General features: G+C 39.9%; 1 protein-coding gene across 1 annotated transcript in view; it reads left to right on the top strand.

Annotated features, from left to right (window-relative positions):
* The window catches only part of ARHGAP21 (Rho GTPase activating protein 21), a 136,286-nt gene extending 116,691 nt beyond the window's left edge, over nt 1–19,595 (top strand). The window contains 15 exon segments of the mRNA XM_030321174.1: nt 1,471–1,596; nt 2,938–3,222; nt 5,623–5,687; nt 5,767–5,903; nt 6,497–6,639; nt 7,454–7,609; nt 7,711–7,789; nt 8,485–8,558; nt 8,636–8,725; nt 11,445–11,570; nt 11,778–11,819; nt 12,140–12,245; nt 14,183–14,214; nt 17,084–18,718; nt 18,720–19,595. Coding sequence (XP_030177034.1) covers nt 1,471–1,596; nt 2,938–3,222; nt 5,623–5,687; nt 5,767–5,903; nt 6,497–6,639; nt 7,454–7,609; nt 7,711–7,789; nt 8,485–8,558; nt 8,636–8,725; nt 11,445–11,570; nt 11,778–11,819; nt 12,140–12,245; nt 14,183–14,214; nt 17,084–18,718; nt 18,720–18,785 — 3,162 coding nt within the window. The 3' untranslated portion in view covers nt 18,786–19,595.
* Nucleotides 19,596–19,798: the final 203 nt, after the last annotated feature.

The following is a 19,798-nucleotide window of genomic DNA, read 5'->3' as shown; positions in this document are numbered from 1 at the left end:
TTAAAAGACAAACAAACCTTGCTTGAATCTACATCCCCCTCTATTTCCTACTCATATTTTCTCTTCCACTGTTCACAGCAAAACTGCTTGAAAAAAAATGGCCAGTCGGTCCACTTCCTCACGTCACATCTTTCTCACCCCACACATACCAGAATGACACTGCTCATGCCAAGATTACCAGTGATGTTCAAGGTCCCCAAACTAACGGTTATTTTCGATTTTTAACTTCTTTGATTTTCCAGTAGTATCCAACACCATTTCCTGCTGCCTTTCTAAAACGCTTTCTTTTGCTGGTTTCCATTTCTGCCTCTGCCATTCTAACATTTAAAATGTTGGAGTGTCTAGAACTGGTTCTGACCCCTCTTTCATATCTATCTGCCCTCATTGCCAACATGATCTTTTCCAGAGACCTCCCACAGTTTATACTGCTAGCGTTGGCCTCTTCCCCAAGCTGCAGCTCATGTAGGCTGCTACCCTTTTGACATCTTTATTTGGGTGTTTAATAAGCAATCAAGGTTTAGTGGCCAAATAGATCTGGGTTATACCCCAGACATGTTTATCCAGTTTTCCCCATCCCACTAGGTCCACTTCACCCAGTTTTCAAGCCCCCAAACTGGGAGTTAGCCTTGTTGCTTCTTTTTCACCCTCCCCCATATCAAGTGTTATTCACTGTACCTCCAGAACACGCCCTGAAGCGATAATGATGAATGTACATTCATTAGCTATACATTCTCCCTGAACTGTTCTTTTTCCTGACCTATCATGGATGGCCCCTTTCCTCCATATTTCATCTTAAATATTCTTCCTTCAGTAGGCCTTGAACTTACAGCCGCTACTCAGTCATTTGTTACAACATCTCAGTTTTCCTTTCCCAAATGGTACTAATCACAATCTGATCATTTTCTTGTTTTTATTTTTTATTCTGATTTGTCTTTGCTCACAAAAATGTGAGCTCTCGAGAGCAGGAACATTATACTATTTCTGTTATTTTTTTAAAGATTAAAAACTTCCTACAGATGACCTTTAAAAAATGATGGCAGTCAATTCACAATTCACGTGTTTTGGTTTTTTTTTTTTTTTTTTTTTTTTCAACAAGACCAGAACATTTTCTAATGGAATTGATAAAGTTGGTATTCTTCAAAAATAACCATTCATTTTGGAACATTAAAGATTTTTTTCAGGGGCGCCTGGGTGGCTCAGTCAGTTAAGTTTCTGACTTAGGCTCAAGGCCATGATCTCATGGTTCATGAGTTCAAGCCCTGCATCGGGCTCTGTGCTGTCAGCATAGACCCTGCTTCAGATCTCTTTCTCTCTCTGCCCCTTCCCCACTCACACGGCTGGCTCTCCCTCTCTCTCTTTCTCCCAAAAATAAACAATAAAAAAGAGTTGTTTTCAGTAAAGCAATTTCCACGTGCAAATATTTATAAAGGAAAAGGATATTTTACTATATTTTCTTGACCTTCTCTGTAGATCATAGACAGCCAGAAGTCATCAGAAGACTCTGGGTCCAGGAAAGATTCTTCCTCAGAGGTTTTCAGTGATGCTGCAAAGGAAGGATGGCTCCATTTCCGACCACTTGTCACCGATAAGGGCAAGGTAGTATGTTTTCTCAGCTACTGCGAGTGTATGGAATGCAGCCCCTGTGAAGTAACACATAAAGTCTGTACAGATGAGATGGCAAGTTATCCAGAATAAAGAGTAGAAAACATCACATATAAATATCTTTTTCCAGGTGCCTGGGCGGCTCAGCCAGTTAAGCGTCTGACTCTTGATTCGAGCTCAGGGCATGATCTCGAAGTTCATGGGATTCTCTGTCTCTCTCTCTCTGTGTCTCTCTTTCTCTCTGTCTCTCTCTGTCCTGCACCCACTCATCTATGATCTCGCAAAAATAAATAAATAAGCATTTAAAAAAAATAAAATTCTGTCACTTTTTTATAAAAAATAGTTTTTTACATAAAGGAAAAAGTTACTTAAAAAAATTCTAATCATTGATTTAATTTTGTATATTTTTGTCCTGTTTATCAACTGCAAATGGAGTATACTGTCTTATATTTTGCCAGCATAAAAGAGAAATGAAGTTATTCAAGAAGGAACTCAGCTTTTCTTATTAATTAGCCATAGATTTTCAGAGTCCTCCTTTAGGGAGTGACAATTCTCCATATTAATAATTTTAAATATTTTGTTTGGCTTTCCCATTTTATTCTTTTAAATTGCTTTTATAATTTCCTTGTTTCACTTTATTTTATAAATATTGAGTTATATAAATGAGTATCACAATATCTATATGCCTCATTAAGCAGATTTCAATACAATAAAACCTTTGCCATAAATTTCTTACAATATTTGGGCAGATTATTTATAACAAAATTTTAATACTGTCAAAAGAGTTTACTTTTTAAGAAAAACCCACCTTGGGTATGGATATTGTTGCTTGACTGCATAAAGTTGATCAGTGTTGTTAACTTAATTCATTCCTTGTACATGCTGTTTTTAAGCATTATTTGTCATTTGCATGAGCTGGGACTTTGTCATCAGCCTTACTTTCACTCAAAAGACTTTTCTGACTGATTTTTTTCTTACTTTTTGTTCTCTTACCATTTTTATATATTTTACGTATTTTGCTACTCTTGTTTTACCTTGCTTTGTTCAATGTATCTTAATTACTTTGTTCATGAACGGTAAAATAGTTTTTTTTCTCCGACCAGAATTAAAGTTGACATTTCACTGTCCTTGATTTTGTCATGAATACCTTGCCTAGCTTGGTTTACCCTCCGCACAATTTGCCAATCCTCTCCTGGCCAACACATACGATCGTGAATCAGACACCTGCTAGACTTGGTGTCCATTTGTGTGTTAACAGTATTGCTTGGTGTGTTGGTCCTGTCACTAAGACTGTGACACGCATTAAGTATTCCTGAACTGTTCCATGTTTTCCAGCGAGTTGGTGGAAGTATTCGGCCGTGGAAACAGATGTATGTTGTGCTTCGGGGCCATTCGCTGTACTTGTACAAAGATAAAAGGGAACAGATGACTCCATCTGAAGAAGAACAGCCCATCAGCGTCAATGCTTGCTTAATAGACATCTCGTACAGCGAGACCAAGAGGAAAAATGTGTTTCGACTCACCACATCAGACTGCGAGTGCCTTTTCCAGGCCGAGGACAGAGACGACATGCTAGCGTGGATCAAGACCATCCAGGAGAGCAGCAACCTCAATGAGGAGGTGTGTGTTCAGAGTGGTGCTTGTAAAACCAGATTCTTTTGTGACATTTTTCTTAGGAAGACTGAAAGGATCTGATACATCATTTGAAAAGAAGTTATAAGGGGGGCGCTGAGTGGTTCAGTTGGTTGAGCGCCAACTTCAGCTCAGGTCACGATCTCGCAGTTTGTGAGTTCGAGCCCCACAGTGGACTCTGTGCTGACCGCTTGGAGCCTGTTTCGGATTCTGTGTGTGTGTGTCTCTGTCTCTGTCTGCCCCTCTCCCCCTCTTGCTCTGTCTCTCAAAAATAAACATTAAAAACAAGTTATAATATGCTATTTTTGCTTGAAAAATTGATCAAAAGGAAAACTCACGTGTCCCTACTCAATATTATTTTGAAAATCTCCATTACTGAACTACAAAAAGAGATAATTCCTATATTTTGCCTACTTTCTTAGAAGCAGGGTCAGGAAATCCTAGGTCCTAGTCCTGGTCATTACTAAGTAATTCCAGCTCTGGCTCCTTATCTCAAAAACAGGATTACTGTGAGGCTTAAGTTATAGTGAAAATACTTGTCAAAACAAATTACTGTATAAATGCAAAGCGATACTGATAGGAGGGTTTTTGTTAATGGAAATATAAATTCAGTCAAGAATATAATAGAGCCTGCTAGAATTTAGTCATTGGTTTTCAAGAAAACTTGCATTGTCAGAAGTCACAGGATAAGCTTGTTTTTCTTTTCAGTAAGAAATATTTAGGGGACTTGAGGGTTTCTGGCTCACAACCAGCAAGATATTTTTTACAACAGGAATTTCATTCATAAAGGTAGTGTTTTCAATGTTTTTTTGTTTTGTTTTGTTTTGTTTTTTTCATAAAGGTAGTGTTTTCAGGGTACATAATTATAAACCTGACAGTGCACATTCGGTGATGATTAAGTCTGTAACTTTTGCTCAAGAGTATCTTCTCATATCATTAACACAGTGTTTCTTACACATTGTTCTCACCTTTTGTGCTCATTGTTAGGGCACACACAAAGAAAGCACAACGTTCTTTTCCCTTAACTCACGATGCACAGGGACACCCAGATTAACTGTAAAGTTATGTTCTCTAATGTCATTTCCATTACATCAATTCAGATTCTGAAAAAAGGTCTTAGGTCTTGGGAAAAAGTCTGTGCTTTTCTCTCTGATAGTTTACACCCTACCGTCTTTGTAGTTAAAAATTAACACCAGATCCGTTTCAATACAACCTTTGTTTTACACCACCACTGTAAAGCATCAGACTTGAAGTTTTTCAGAGTAAACAGGGAGAGTAAGAACTTTTTACATGAATAAATTTCAGCAACCATATGAATGTGTCATCACCGTTTTATAAACAAGGACACTGGCAAAGAGAGGTTAAATAATTTCCTCCAGGTTACACAGCTGGTAAGTGTCAGGGCCAGAATTTAAACCCAGGCGATCTTACTGTCGATCTTAACTGTGTGATCTCCCAGCTGCTTGGTAGGAAGAGTATTTGAAGTCGAGATTGTTTGACTCCAAAGTATATTTGTAAATTGAATTGTTCATTCTAATCAAAATGAGACTAATAAAAAAATGGGGATACATGTCGATGTATAATTGGAATCAGTAGAAAACAATCATCACTTCATGGTCAAATCTGAGTTTACCATATAGCATAGTATAAAAGTTAATCTGTTGAACTTGAAAAGCCCAGTTTTGTGCTTTTCTCTTCGGATAATCTAAGTACCATTTCTGACACTAAGTCACCCCCAATCTCAATGTTTCTATGATTCATCATTGACAAATTTTGACAGTATTTTTCTATCCTTTATCCAACTGGGTTTTTTTAAATGTTTATTTATTTTTGAGAGAGAAAGAGAGCAGGGGAGGGGCAGAAAGGGAGGGAGATACAGAATCTGAAACAGGCTCCAGGCTCTGAGCTGTCAGCACAGAGCCCAACGCGGGGCTCGAACCCACAAACCATGAGATCATGACCTGAGCCGAAGTTGGATGCTCAACCAACCGAGCCACCCAGGCGCCCCCACAACTGTATTATTTTGAAATGCTGATCATTCTTTCTGGTGTTAGAGGAAAAAAATGACTCTCTGCTTTCTGCCATTGATAAAAAATGTCAGATCGATAAGTTTGAACACCTGCTGCTTGCTGGGTTTAGTCTAGGTATCATAGGAGTACAGAAAAGAAACAGAAAGCTCTTTTGGCAGTGGGTGGGAGGTATTTGGATCATTTATTGCAGAGTGATGTTGGGTGATGTTGAACAGAGGTTTCAAAACAAGCCCACTGAGAATATAGGGTTTGTATTTACTAAGCAATGTAGTACAATAAAGAGCTTCAAAAAATAAGTAGAGATCCCCACTTAAGTTTAGAATTGATTTTCTAATCTTACCTCCTGTTCGTTCTGTAGGACACTGGAGTGACTAACAGGGATCTAATTAGTCGAAGAATAAAAGAATATAACAGTCTGATGAGGTGAGAATCCCACCATGCCTACAAGTTATTTTGGATGTAAAATACATAATTGTTAAGAAATGTTCGTTTCTTTCAGCAGCAAAGCAGAACAGTTGCCAAAAACACCTCGCCAGAGTCTCAGCATCCGGCAGACTCTGCTTGGTGCTAAATCAGAGCCAAAGACTCAAAGTCCACACTCTCCCAAGGAAGAGTCAGAAAGGAAACTTCTCAGTAAAGGTACTGATGTTAGCATTTCTGGAGAAATTTGACAAATACAGTGGTTTAAGATTGGGATTTTAAAGGTATTTCATGTTTCTCTGTACCATTTCTGCTGACCTCAGCCCAGTGTGAGCTAGCTCAAAGGTCACCTTGGACCTGGTCTAGGCTAATGGGCCCTTTCCCTTAAGATGAGTCTTTGTCTTGTAGTAGATGAAGTGAAGGAAAATATAACACATACATCTACGTAAAAGACACTGCAAATGTGATTAATGCAGAGGACACAGGCACTGTCATTGTCAGATAAAACCAAAATGTTTCCTTTTGCTAAAATCTCACTACCAAGAAGTCACATTGATCCTATTTTCCTGACTGTTTTAAAGAAAACTGCAGGTTGTAAAAGGGTGGAGAAGCGGAACAGATTCTGATTAAATTACATAGAAGGTTAGAAGGAGTGCTATGTTAGGAAGAGAAGAGAATATAATATTTTTGATAAATATAGGAGATATTATTTATAGGACAGGACTCTGATTTATAGAAATATTGATAAAGGACATGATTTAACCGTGCTTGTTTTCATTTTTTTCTTATGTCTTTTTCTTGCATAACAAAAGATGATACCAGTCCCCCAAAAGACAAAGGCACGTGGAGAAAAGGCATTCCAAGTATTATGAGAAAGACGTTTGAAAAAAAGCCTACTGCTACAGGAACGTTCGGTGTCAGACTAGACGACTGCCCACCCGCACACACCAATCGGGTATGAGATCCCAGCCACCTGGATTTCCTACAGTCACTAGTTCAATTATAGTCCTTGTAGGACCTGAGTGCACAGCCAGTCAGGGTAGCATGCACAGCCAGTGCTGGGCAGCATGTTCCTCCTCCTAGCAGACCCAGCTTCCCTGAGCATTGCTGACCTGTCAGGGTGTGCTGAGTAATTTTATCTATAAACGCATTTTTTTCTAACATATTCACTCTGAAATCGAATCATGATTCGTCCATTAGGAATGTATCTGAAATGTATCTGAAATGGTAAGAGTTCATTTTCAAATCCTGTGTGTTTCTGCTTTTAGCATCTTAAAAGAAGGATGAGAACAAGAACCTGATTAAGAAAGTAATAATAAATGTAAATGTGCGTGTGTGTGTGTGTGTGTGTGTGCACGCGCGCGTGTGTATACAGCGTCCATGTTAGGATTTGTGTCATGAGTTGACTGATGTTGTTCTCTCCCCCTCTTCTTTTTTTGACTTTGTTCCCCTTTATCCACCTGAGTCATGCCCACATTCTCATTACTGCAGACTTTCCTCGTTTCCTCTTCAGACCTTCATCTCCCTGGGGACCCTCCTCTCTCTGTCTTGACCTAGTTGTTCTCCTCCCACTGTCCCAAATCTCTCTTGCTGCTTTGATCTATTCCTGGTTCTGCCATGTCTGCATTCTTCATTTTCTCTCTATCAAACAACAGTGATTGATGTTTTTCCTCTTGGATGGAAAGGGCCTTTTAGCTACGATATACATCTACTAACAAATATGAACATTTGTGCTGTATTAAATAAAATATTTATTTCTTGTTTTGCAGTATATTCCATTAATAGTTGACATATGTTGCAAATTAGTTGAAGAAAGAGGTCTTGAATATACAGGTATTTACAGAGTTCCTGGAAATAATGCAGCCATCTCAAGTATGCAGGAGGAGCTCAACAAGGGAATGGCGGATATTGATATACAAGATGATGTAAGTGTATTTATATCTGTTTGATACCTGATCTGGTTTTTTTTTTTCCCTTTGGTAGCACTGACCACAAAAATGCCACATTTCTATTTTTGCACCCCCAGAAATGGCGAGATTTGAATGTGATAAGCAGTCTACTAAAATCCTTCTTCAGAAAACTCCCTGAGCCTCTCTTCACGAATGGTGAGTGAACTCCCACACAAAAGATACCAGTTGAAATAGTTTAAAATGACATTGTTGGAAAGCCAGAGAATATTAAATTGAACCTGGAGAAAATATTTTGTTAAAGGAAGCAGGAGATTTTATTTACTTGTTACTTCTGTATAAAGCATAATTATGGCTATTTTCTTTAAAATTATAGCTATTTTTTGTCATTCAGATTGGTTTTTCCTCCTGATAAATTTCAGTGAAAAAGTTAATAAAATTATGTAGGTTCAATAAAACATATCTTATCCCGTTCATGCATGTTTACTTGTCAGATTAAAAATGTATTATTGTCCTCTGTCAAAATTTTCACACATACTACGGTACAATTAGTAGAAAAACATTTTTTCAGTCAAGCCAAATATTTGACTTATTAACACACTGTTCTCAATGTTGTGGTTGGGGGGAGAAAAGAATGGACAGACTACAAATAGAGGACAGTACCCTCAGAGAACTCACATTTTAGGGAATTTTATTTGATGATAAATCTTGGAGGATCGTTAAAAACAGTAGCAGGTTTGGAGACTTACATTTCAAAGGCTATTTGGGGTCATTCCTACATTTTAAATGTGTGTGTGGTGTTTTGAAGTTGAACCTCAGAGGAAATCCAGATTATAACTCACCTAAGCAATTTAAGATAAATTTCTTTTTATTGTTCTTATTGTTGTCGTCAGATAAATATGCCGACTTCATTGAGGCCAACCGTAAAGAAGATCCTCTAGACCGTCTGAAAACATTAAAAAGACTAGTAGGTATTATTTTCTATTTTTGGAGATACAACTGAAATTCAGCCTTTAAATCCACCATGAAACTAATATGTTTCAGATCCACGACTTGCCCGAACATCATTACGAAACTCTTAAGTTCCTTTCTGCTCATCTGAAGACAGTGGCAGAAAATTCAGAAAAAAATAAGGTGAGTAAAGTACGTATGGAAGAGGTATACTTTCAGTGGCTTTAGTTGAAAAGATAAGTTTCATTGCTTCACGTCTGTCAAAAACGGGGTTACAATTCAGCAAAGGCTCTGAAATCCTGTTGGCCGGTAAGCCCCCGTAAAGATCACCCTTAAAAGGAAAAGATCCCAAAATATCAGTTGTCACCATTTGAAAAACACATTTCTTTTCACATTTATCCAGCAAGAAAAATTTTAAATAAGTCAAAACCTTCTTTTATTTTTCAGCTGTGTATCAGTATTTTGAATAGGCACCATTTGTGACACTTTTGTGTGCTACAATGATCAAGATGTACCAAGTGGTGTATACAGCAAAACTGACCTGTTCTTGGTTTGTTTTGTGTTAAGCAGATAAGACCTTCCTGTTTGCTTGTTTAAACCATACCATCGCATTCCCTTTATCAAACACACCAAGATTAGTTACCCTTCGAAATGATCTGATACTCAGTTTGTGTTCAGTTTTTCCTGATTGGTTTCAAGAAATGTCTTTGTACACCTGTTTGTTTAAATCATTATCTGAAGTTCCACACATTGTGTTTGGTTGATACCGTTGTAGTCTTCATTCATCATTTTTATCCGTCACTGGTGATTGTTGCCTAAACCCATTATATCATTATTGCAAAATGATGGTTTTCTAAAGCTCAGCATTACTGACAAATATTTAAATGAAGTCATTTTGGCTTCTGGAGAAGAAAAACACAGAATACCACAAGCTCAGGACACTGCTGTCCCCCTTTTCTAAGGGTTATGCCTGCTTAAGGTAGAGAAAAGCATCGATTCAGTCAGTTTAGTGTCTGTGGTGTTCTGGAAGACAGTTGCTCACAGCTGTAGTAAGGCTGGAGTGTGAGAACAGTGTCAAGCCCTTTCCCTGCAGATTGAGCAGTTTATAAGCAGTGTTATTATATCCTTCAGGCTCTCAATTTCCTCAGTAGTGATAGGGCTAAAAAAGGAAAAAGGAAAAAACAAGAGAGAGATTGACTGTACTGTTTCCAGAAGTTCATCCAGTAGAATCCAAAGAGTTCTCGATACAATCATAGCTGACGTATTTTCTAATTATTTCAGCATTCCCCAAAGTGCATTACATCATTGATCAGTTCATCACTTTTGCTGGTATTAGAAGCACTGGAAAAGTAGCGGTTGATGGTCTAATCAGTGTAGAAAGCACTGAATTAAACACTTAACAACACTTAACTTTCTTTACTGTAGATTTTTTTTAGTGGTTTTAATATGTTAACTAACACTGTGACTCTTGAAGAAGTGGCTAAGGCATTTCATTTCCCTGACTTATTTGATGACACTTCTGGAACATCTTTCAAAAAATACAGAATTTGCCTTAAATAATGAATGACTAAACTGCTAACTACTTGTGTTATTAGTCTTATGGAGGAGCCAGCTAGAAGTATATACCCACATAATAAATACGACTGTATACCAGAAATAATAATGTGTGTTACCATTAGTCTACAAATTTAAATGAATCTAGCAAAAATTTTGCATGAGACCTTTGAGATGGACTTCATTTTGTGAGCCACTTTCACCAGTACAGATGGAGGAATAAGAGGACAACATCTCCCGGAGGGAAAATAAGAAACAGGCCTGTGAGCCCAGTTCAAGTCAGCCTTTCCTGTTGTCAGATTTTCTTTCCACCAAGTCAGCTTTCTATGAAAATACTGACTTTGATTGCAATTTCTACTTATATCTCTGCAGTAAGCACAGTGTAATAATGCATGTGTTACGGTAGTTAACATATTTGATGAATAAAAATTACTTCAGAACAGGAAGTCTGTGCGTTTTCCACTTTGCACCATACCTAAAATGTGTGTATGCACGCGTGTGGGCATGCGCCTGGCTCTCCCAAAATAGTGTAGCAGTGGGGCCCCCTGAACCAGTTTGACTCTTTGAGTACTGCAGTGATTTTTTTGAGCCTCCTGGTACGTTTTCAGGGTTGGTTAAAGCTATTTGACGTTTTAATCAAATCCTAAATTCAAAATATGACACCAGACACTGTAAGACATAACAAAGGGAAACAAAGGATCTATACATTTGATAACTATGTAATTAAACAAGGAATACAAAATATCGTGGAAATGAACGTTCAAACATAAAAGCATGTCCTGTCGAGGCATTCAGATTGGCACAAGGATAAGCGGACAGCTTTGTTTTCGTTGAAGTAAAAATTGGTCAGAAAAGAGTACTTCTGGACTTTAGGTTTTTAAATATTTGCATTTTTGATGTACTACAGGGACAAATTTGGAAAACGTTACGTGTCTCTGAGCACCTTTTCCAGTTTTTCATTTTTGAGGGGAGAGCGTTGCCCTCTTCTTTCGTGAATGTTTTTTTCCTTTGATTTTCATATTTTTGTCAGTGAATGTAGCTGTCATAATACTAGTTTTGAACCAGATCAATCGCTTGCAATCAAAGACTTCACTGAAAAAATGAATGCCAATTAAGCATAGTACGTGTCATTAAAGCAGGAAAAAGAAGTTAGGTGTAGATTAGCTTATAGAAAGCCTAAATAGGAAGCATTTTTTTTTTTTTACACACAATCAATCAACCATTCTTCTTTGAATTCTTTTTCATCAAAAGAACCTTTCAGAAATAAAATGCCAAACAGGCAATGGGAATTTAAGCCTACTTTCTTAAGAGAAATTCTGATATCTTTCAATAACATCCTTTGTTCCAGATGGAACCCAGAAACCTAGCAATAGTGTTTGGCCCAACTCTTGTGAGAACATCTGAAGATAACATGACCCACATGGTCACTCACATGCCAGACCAGTACAAGATCGTAGAGACGCTTATCCAGCACGTAAGTTCAGGCTTCGTCTCCTCGAGAAAATCCTTTTGTTGTAAGCAGCTGATGTTTGGTAGGACAGAATTTGATTATAATTTTTTTTTTTTTTTTTTTTTTACTGAGAAAATTACCTTTTTCTTTTCCTATATTATTCTCCAAAATATAGATCTATGTAGGGGGTTATTTCATTTCTCTTTTCACCTTTTTTATTTTAACTTTCAGCATGACTGGTTTTTCACAGAAGAAGGTGCTGAAGAGCCTCTTGTAAGTATCGTCCGTCAGCATTTGTACTGACTTGTTCTCATTTGGGACACCAGATCCCGATGCCACACAACAGTGTCACCTTCCTGCTTTGTATGCTATTGTCTGCTTTGCACCCCGGAAGCAGGTCTATAGCTCCTCAGTTTCTGGTCTAATGAAAATACAAGTATGATGCTTATTTTGTAGTTAATCAACTATGTGTAAACGGTGTAAAAAGTTAAGCACATGTGCTCCACTCAGTAATGTGTCTTTTGCTAAATGTTGTTTGACTTTTAAAGTATCTTTGAAGAGATGATGAAGAGATGTTTGTTTATTAACCATAGACAACAGTGCAGGAGGAAAACACAGTAGAGTCCCAGCCAGTGCCAAACATAGATCATTTACTCACCAACATTGGAAGGACAGGAGTCTCCCCTGGAGATGTATCAGGTAACTTTTGCCTGGGCAGTGTTGATCTCTAGGCTAAAAGCTAAATTCTTAATAACATGAAAGAACAAATCAATCACAAGTAACAATTCACTGTGATTTTTTTTCCTTTTCCTCTCCTACTTCTTCTACTTTATTTTTCTTTCCTTTCTACTAATAAAAAAACGTAATCTTCCTTTTCTGATTGATCTTAATTATCTTCCAGTGACTATAATGCCATTGGCAGTGCATGGAATTGTAATGCTTGTCCGAATGGAAATAGGAGGGAAATGAGCATGCAAACCACTGTTTTGTTCTTTTTTTTTTAATTCACAGTTTCCATGTAATAGTCATCACAAGGTAAAACAGATATATGCTACTGAATATGTGGTTGCTGTGATGGCAGAAAGTATGATCTGGACTGTATATAAGTAGTTCTTATTCTTGAGCTAGACATTCTGTTTGAAAGCAGCCAGCGAAATATGTTGAACTGCTAAGTGGGCACCATTTTCATAAATGCAGTATATTATTTGTCACTAGAGATGTCACAGTAAGAAAGTCAACCTATTTGACGTTTTCTTCTGTTTTTCTCTTGCCGCCCTAATGTCTGGTTAAGTAGTGGTTTTCCTAGGCTCTTTTGCTGACAATTTTCGCCTGCCAAACTGTTGCACTAAATCTAGCATGTTGTTTCACACGCTGTTCTCCCTTTGTCTCTAGTTCTTGTTTGAGTCCTAAAGGGTTTTTTCAGCACTTACTGACACAGGCAAATCTATACTGATGTTGAACAGGCGAAGTGGGAGGAGTCTATCACACGGTAATGTCGCTAGTGGATTCTGTGGTGGCCCTGATGGACAGCTGGAGCTGTAGGAAGAAGGAGGATTGCTGTCCACACTGTAGCTGCCTTGTCTGCAGAAACCCCCGATTCTTGTAAATGCAAACCTGGTTGATCTGTGGTGTAAATTTTCTCTTCAAGATTATTGTAAACAGATCAATACTACTCTCTTAAAAGTTTTTCTGCTGTTTCTTGTTATTTCTGAAGCAGACCGTGAGGAGAAATAGCATGGTATGGTCCACCAGTTCTTAAAGTCATAAAGCATTTAGCCATGTGTTCAAAGGGGCGTGGCATGGGGCTCAGCTCATTAATTTTGAAAATCAATTTCCCTCAAGTTGAAAGACAAAAATTGCACAATTGGTACTCTCCTGAATAGCGCTAGCCCCTTCCTACCCTCTTTCTAATTGTATAATCTGAGTTTTTGCCAGACAGTGAAAATTATGGTCTCCATTTTTCCATTTCCATAATAGCATTTGTGATAGATAATTACAAAACTGGTAGCAATTTGACCAAACTAGTCAAAAGGATCCCTGACTGCACAGAGGTGACCCTGGGGTCTAAAGCACAAAGATCAGCATTATTTACAAACCAAAGTGACCTGGAAGCGGGGTTACCTAATGCATCCGTATGCATGCAGTACATGCTTATAAAATTGAAGTCTGACGGTCTGACAAAAATCAACATAAGCACACCGAGTATGAGTGTCTCAATTTGCAGCGAGGCCAGCTGACAGTCTTGAAAGTTCTACATTGTGTATCAGTTTCAGATACAGGATGTGGTACATAGTACAATTCTTACAAAGGTCTTCCAGCTTCTTTATTGCTAGATTTACTCGTTAGAAATTTGATTAAACACTAGCGCTTCTGTTCTTGTCTAGTCCAGGGCTCCTTTGCCATTCCTATCATCGAGCTGACTCTGCCTTCAATTCACAGCATCCTTTCATGGCGGTGGCTTTCTGTGGTGCAGCTTGCATCTTTGTGAGCTCTGACTATCCACTGTGTTCTCTTGTTCTGTTTGAGTTCTGCTTTCACATTTTGTTCTGTGCCTGTCTTTCCATAAGTTTTGCATTGTCCGTTGAAAGCAGTACACATTGGCTGATACTGACCGTGTTTTATTTAACTTCTCACAGATTCAGCTACTAGTGACTCAACAAAATCTAAGGTAAATTGTTTCGTACAGTTTTGGGGAGGAGTTGCCTTGTGGCTGATTTTTGGTCGGGGGGGGGGGGGGGGGGGGGGGGCGGGGAGAGTTGCCTTGTGGCTGATTATTGTGATTAGTATACAAACGCATCCCTTTCTGCGTTTCCGGACGCAGACCGACAAAGTCTTTTAAAGGGAAGAATGGATTCTTGGAATATGGTAGAATACTGGATTTTGAGTTAGAATGTTGGGTTTCTCTCAGCATAGTTTAGCCTAATACAGAGGAGTAGACACTTTTTCATTTTTAAACATGACAATTTTCTAACATACACAAAAGCAGAGAGGATAGTATAACGAGTCCCCATGCAACCATTATCCATTCTCAACAATTAACACGTGGCGGGCCATCTTGTTTCATGTGCATTTCACCCACTTCCCTCCTCCTGGACTATTCTGAAGCAAGTTCAAGCATCGTATTTCATCTGTAAATACTTCAGTAGTAATATAGGTTTTGTTACTATTACACATTCTTCTGAATGATACATATTTCATAAGAAAATATATATTCTCAGCTCCTTTCAGCAAACTCAGTATTTTTGCATAATTTGTATGCCATTGACAACACTGCCAAACTATACAACATTTTGAGTAGTTTTGGGAAGTTTTTTATTAGTTCACTTTGTCCAAACTTTGCTCTGCTGAGACAGCAGCAACTAGAATTGTCAAGAAACTTCCTAAAACATTGTTCTATTCAGAAATGAGACGAGAGATTTATATATCGTGTTTAAATTCCATAACGGGGCTGTGTATGATTAAATTATAATTCTTGCCAGAAATTTTACAAAATATTCCAGTCATATCACACCATTTGCTATAACTTATGTTGTGGTTTTTACTGGCTTTTGGCCCCAGCTTTTTATTTTGAAAAATTTTAAACCTAAAGAAAAGTTACCAGAAAAATAGCACCCACACCTTTTGCCTTAGATTCATCGTTTGGTAAATCTTGACATACATGGGGGCGTCGATCATTTGAGAGTTACATATAGACACGATAACACTTTATCCCTAAATGCTTCAGCATCCATCCCCAAACAACAGGGCATTGTCCTGTAAAATTACAGGGTAATCGTAATACCCAGGTACTTGGCATGAGTACACAGCATTCTTATTTCTAATGTAGAGTTTTTATACAAATTTTCCATGTTGTCCCAATGATGTAAATTGCTTTTTATTTCCCTATACAGGATGCAATGAAGGATCACTCCTTGCATTTTATTGTCATGTTTCTCTAGGCTTCTTTGACCTAGGACAGTTTCCTTTTTGTTTTGTTTGTTTTGTTTTGTTGGTTTTTTTTGCCAGAGGATTTCAGATTTAGATTTGGATGTTATACTTGAGATTTCAGAGTTACTTGAAATCTCTCCTTCCCTCTTACTAGGTGCATATTTCTTAATCTGTTGTTATAACAGCTTTTCCATGTTAACAATGGTGGTAGTTGTATTCTGCCTGTAATACGGTGGATACACAAGTGGTATAATTCTTTGTAGCAGTTTTTCAATTGTACAATAAGCACAGCCAAATTATTTGCTCCAACACGTATATGGTCACAGAATCATAGGATTTTGAAGGGGACCCTAGGAAATCTTAATGTAATCTAATTTTGTCTTGGTTAAATAAACAACGAAATTGGGATGTTGGAAAGTAAATCACTTGCTCAGTGTTCTGTGCGGCAAGCCAGAGGAAGGAAGGTCAGGCTTGATTCAGAGTCCAACCGCAACCATTCTCCACTACAATCTTCAGCAGAAGGCGTTAAAATGTAGATAACCAATTAGAAGGATCCTGGATAACCGGGCATTCCTTTCCAACCCATAAAAACAAAGTTCTCTTAACCTGTGATTTTATTGTGGTGAATGCGTTTTCATACAGCAGCCTAAATGTTTACTTTTTTTTTTTTTTTTTACGACTTTGATAGGGTAGTTTTAGTTTGTGTCAGATCTTTATGACAATAGAGAAACACACTTTCTGCTTCTATTACTCAGCATACTTCCTGCCTTCCTGCTTGTCTTCCACGGTCTGTGATCAAGTGTTTCTTGACCCCCTCGCCCACCACTACCCGTGACTTAGCAGATAGGCATTATGAACAAACTAATTAAATAGTTGTCAAGACCCTATTGAGCATAGCTAAGGAAACCAGTAGTCTGCACTACAGCTTTAGCAATGATGGTGCTTCTATGGTAAGGATTTAAGATCTGTAACTGACCTTACATTATTTGAATTGTCTGGTTTTGTTGTTACCTTGAGATAAACGAGACCTTACCTACCTGATTTGCCCAGGCAAGTCTGAAGACCCAGTCTGGCTGAACTAATGGAAGACCAAAGGGTTCCCTTAATGAGCTTCTCTGATACCAGATGTGTATCATATGGCGTCTGTAATTAGAACACGGAAGTCAGTCATACAATTTTAGTAACCCATGGCAGAATACTGTATGCAACTCTGTCAAAGTATTAACTCTCAAACCTGTGTTCCAGGTTAAGGAACCTGAAGTAGGTCCAGCATTGCACAAGCAGGGGCAGTCGGTCGGTGCAGGGAAACTAACAAGAATAGGAGCGCTAGGTAGCTCTAAGCACGAACTATTTCCCTGTGAAAGACGGATGTATGTGCGCTGTGACTTGCCAGATAAATACCACCAGTTACCAAGACATGGAACTGGTCATAAAGAAAGAAAAATGTCTCTTGGGACCAAGTCACACGGAGGCACAAAACCCCACACTCTGTAGTGTGCGTAGAGCTTCCATAGAGCTAACTCGGTAAGAAACGTTTGGGGGAAGGCCTCTTCAGGCGAGCTCCGTGGCGTCCTTGTGTTCAAAGCCTCGTTTCTCTGATTGCCTCTCAGGGCTCGTGGGGATCTGGAAGAGACCAGTACAGCAGGGAACTGCTCGTGTCCTCCATATTCGCGGCCGCTAGTCGCAAGAGGAAAAAGCCCAAAGAAAAGGCGCAGCCCAGCAGCTCAGAAGACGAACTGGACAGTGTGTTTTTTAAGAAAGAGAGCACAGAACAGTGTCACAATGACCTTAAAGAGGAGTCCAAAAAAGAGAGCGAGGCATTGTGCAGAAAGCAAAGGCTCGTCCTTTCCAAAGAAAACAGCGCCAAGAAGGACAGCGGTGCCCCAAAAGATGAAAAGACGCCCCCGCGGCAGGAGAGCGCGCCGTCGGAAGAACCCTCACCCCCGCACAGCTCGAGGCACAGCAAGTCTCCGACGCTGAGCGGCCGCTTCCCCTTGCTGAGAGACAGCTCCAGATCCCCGGCCGCGCACAAGTCGTCCCCCCACTTGGAAGAGCCGCGGTCCGACTCTGGCCCTCTGCCCAGCACTTCCTCGCAGGCTTCTCCGGCCAGGCCTCCCACCAAGACGTCCACCAGCCCGGAAAGCAAACGCGGCGAGGTTCTGGCCACCGTGGGCACCGCCACCTCCGACTGTTCCGCCGCGCCACCCACCGCGTACCCGGCCAGCCTGGACTGCAGCCGGCTGAGCCCCGACGTGCGCTCCGTGGCCGAGAGCAAGGGGGACGAGGCGGACGACGAGCGCAGCGAGCTCATCAGCGAGGGGCGGCCGGTGGAGACGGACAGCGAGAGTGACTTCCCCGTGTTCCCCGCGGCCCTGGCCCCGGACAGGCTCTTCCGGGGAAAGCTGCAGGAGGCCGGGAAGGCGAGCCGGAGGAACTCGGAAGGCAGCGAGGTCAGTTGCACGGAGGGAAGTCTGACACCGAGCCTGGACAGCCGAAGGCAGCTCTTCAGCTCCCACAAGCTGATCGAGTGCGACACCCTGTCCAGGAAGAAATCAGCGCGGTTCAAGTCCGACAGCGGCAGCCTCGGGGATGCCAAGAGCGACCGAGAAGCCCCTGCCATAACCCGGGTGTTTGACGTCATGAAGAAAGGAAAGTCGACGGGCAGTTTACTGACACCGACCCGAAGTGAATCCGAAAAACAGGAGCCCACTTGGAAGACCAAGATAGCAGATCGGTTAAAACTGAGACCCCGGGCGCCGGCCGACGACATGTTCGGAGTAGGAAACCAAAAAGCGAGCGCCGAGGCGGCCAAGAGGAAAAACATCAAACGGCGGCACACGCTAGGAGGGCACAGAGATGCCGCCGAGATCAGTGTTTTGAATTTTTGGAAGGCGCACGAGCAGGGTGCGGAGAGGGAATCCGAACTTTCAGCTGTGAATCGGTTAAAGCCCAAGTGCTCAGCCCAGGACCTCTCCATCTCAGACTGGCTGGCCAGGGAGCGCCTGCGCACCAGCGCCTCCGACCTCAGCAGAGGGGAGACCGGGGGCCCCCAGCCCGAGAGCTCGCGCGCCTTGGAAGGAGCCACGGCCCACGCACCTTTGTCCTCCCAGGCCGACACGGGCGGCTCTCCCGGTACCTTGGCTTCAACCAACAGGCCCCTTCTTTCCAGCCCACCCCAGTCACCTGACCAAATAAATGGAGAAAGCTTCCAGAACATGAGCCAACACGCTAGTTCTGCAGCATTATAATGCCCAGCCTCCTCGACTGTCTGAAACCCCCGGCGATAAAGCACAGTTGCATCCCTGTCTTTAAACTGGGGTATGTCCTCCATAGCAAATAAAAAAAGCTACTGTTACACGTTCCAGTAACTCTGTAAATATTTTCTTGTACCAGAATTGTTATTATGCAGCCTTCATTTGGGCTGGTTTCATCATTTTGCACTGTGGAATAGCTTTACAGTGCATTACTACAGCCAGAAGAACATATATATATATATATATATATATATATATATATATATATATATAGGATAGTTGTATACAAATGAGCAAGGTATTTGTTGCAACTTACTACATAGTGTATACCCAAGATTACTGAAGAAAATAGCTGGCATTATTAGTATGCAGCAAATTTGTTCTTTTGGTTTCATCACTAACAAAAGTGCCTCATCATAAAAATCCATTTGGTTATTAGGGTGCCATATTGTTAAAATTAGATAACTTACATTGAATAAATGAACGCATTTTATTGGTAACAAAGTTCATTACATTTACCAGTTTTAACACAGGTGGATACGGAACTTCCATTCTTTAGTCATTCCAGGTGGATCTCTGAGTTTTATATTCAAACTTTTAATACAGTTTTTGAGTTTTGTGTGACTTGAATTTTTAATCTTTCTGTAAAATACGTAACTTAAATGAACATATTATATGTGTATCTTTTCTTCAGATACCAGATTTGATATAAATGTTGTAACATAGGTGTGTAGATAGTGACCTGGACGGAACTGGCTTCTTTATCGAGAAGAATATAATTCTGCATGAGGACTTAATGAATCCAAACCTGTGTCATGCCTGTGTGCATACCCAATTAAACACTGGAAATAAAAATTGTTTTGGTGAACTTTGCATGGCTTGAAACTTATTCTAATATGTTTTTAAATGTCTTCCATTTATAACTGCCTTAATTGGTCCTGACTTTAAGAAAATCACTGCTCTCTTTATATAGTCCATCTCTCCTCTCTTCTGCTGTGTTGGACAGGGATCTCTTATAAATGTTTACATTGGCCTAACCTCCCTTCTGCACACAGATAATATTTAGCTTTT

This window comes from Lynx canadensis, chromosome B4, assembly GCF_007474595.2.
Source record: "Lynx canadensis isolate LIC74 chromosome B4, mLynCan4.pri.v2, whole genome shotgun sequence".
NCBI classification, from domain to species: Eukaryota; Metazoa; Chordata; class Mammalia; order Carnivora; family Felidae; genus Lynx; species Lynx canadensis.
Note: the sequence above shows the minus strand (reverse complement) of the source record. Positions and strands in the feature narration are given on the sequence as shown.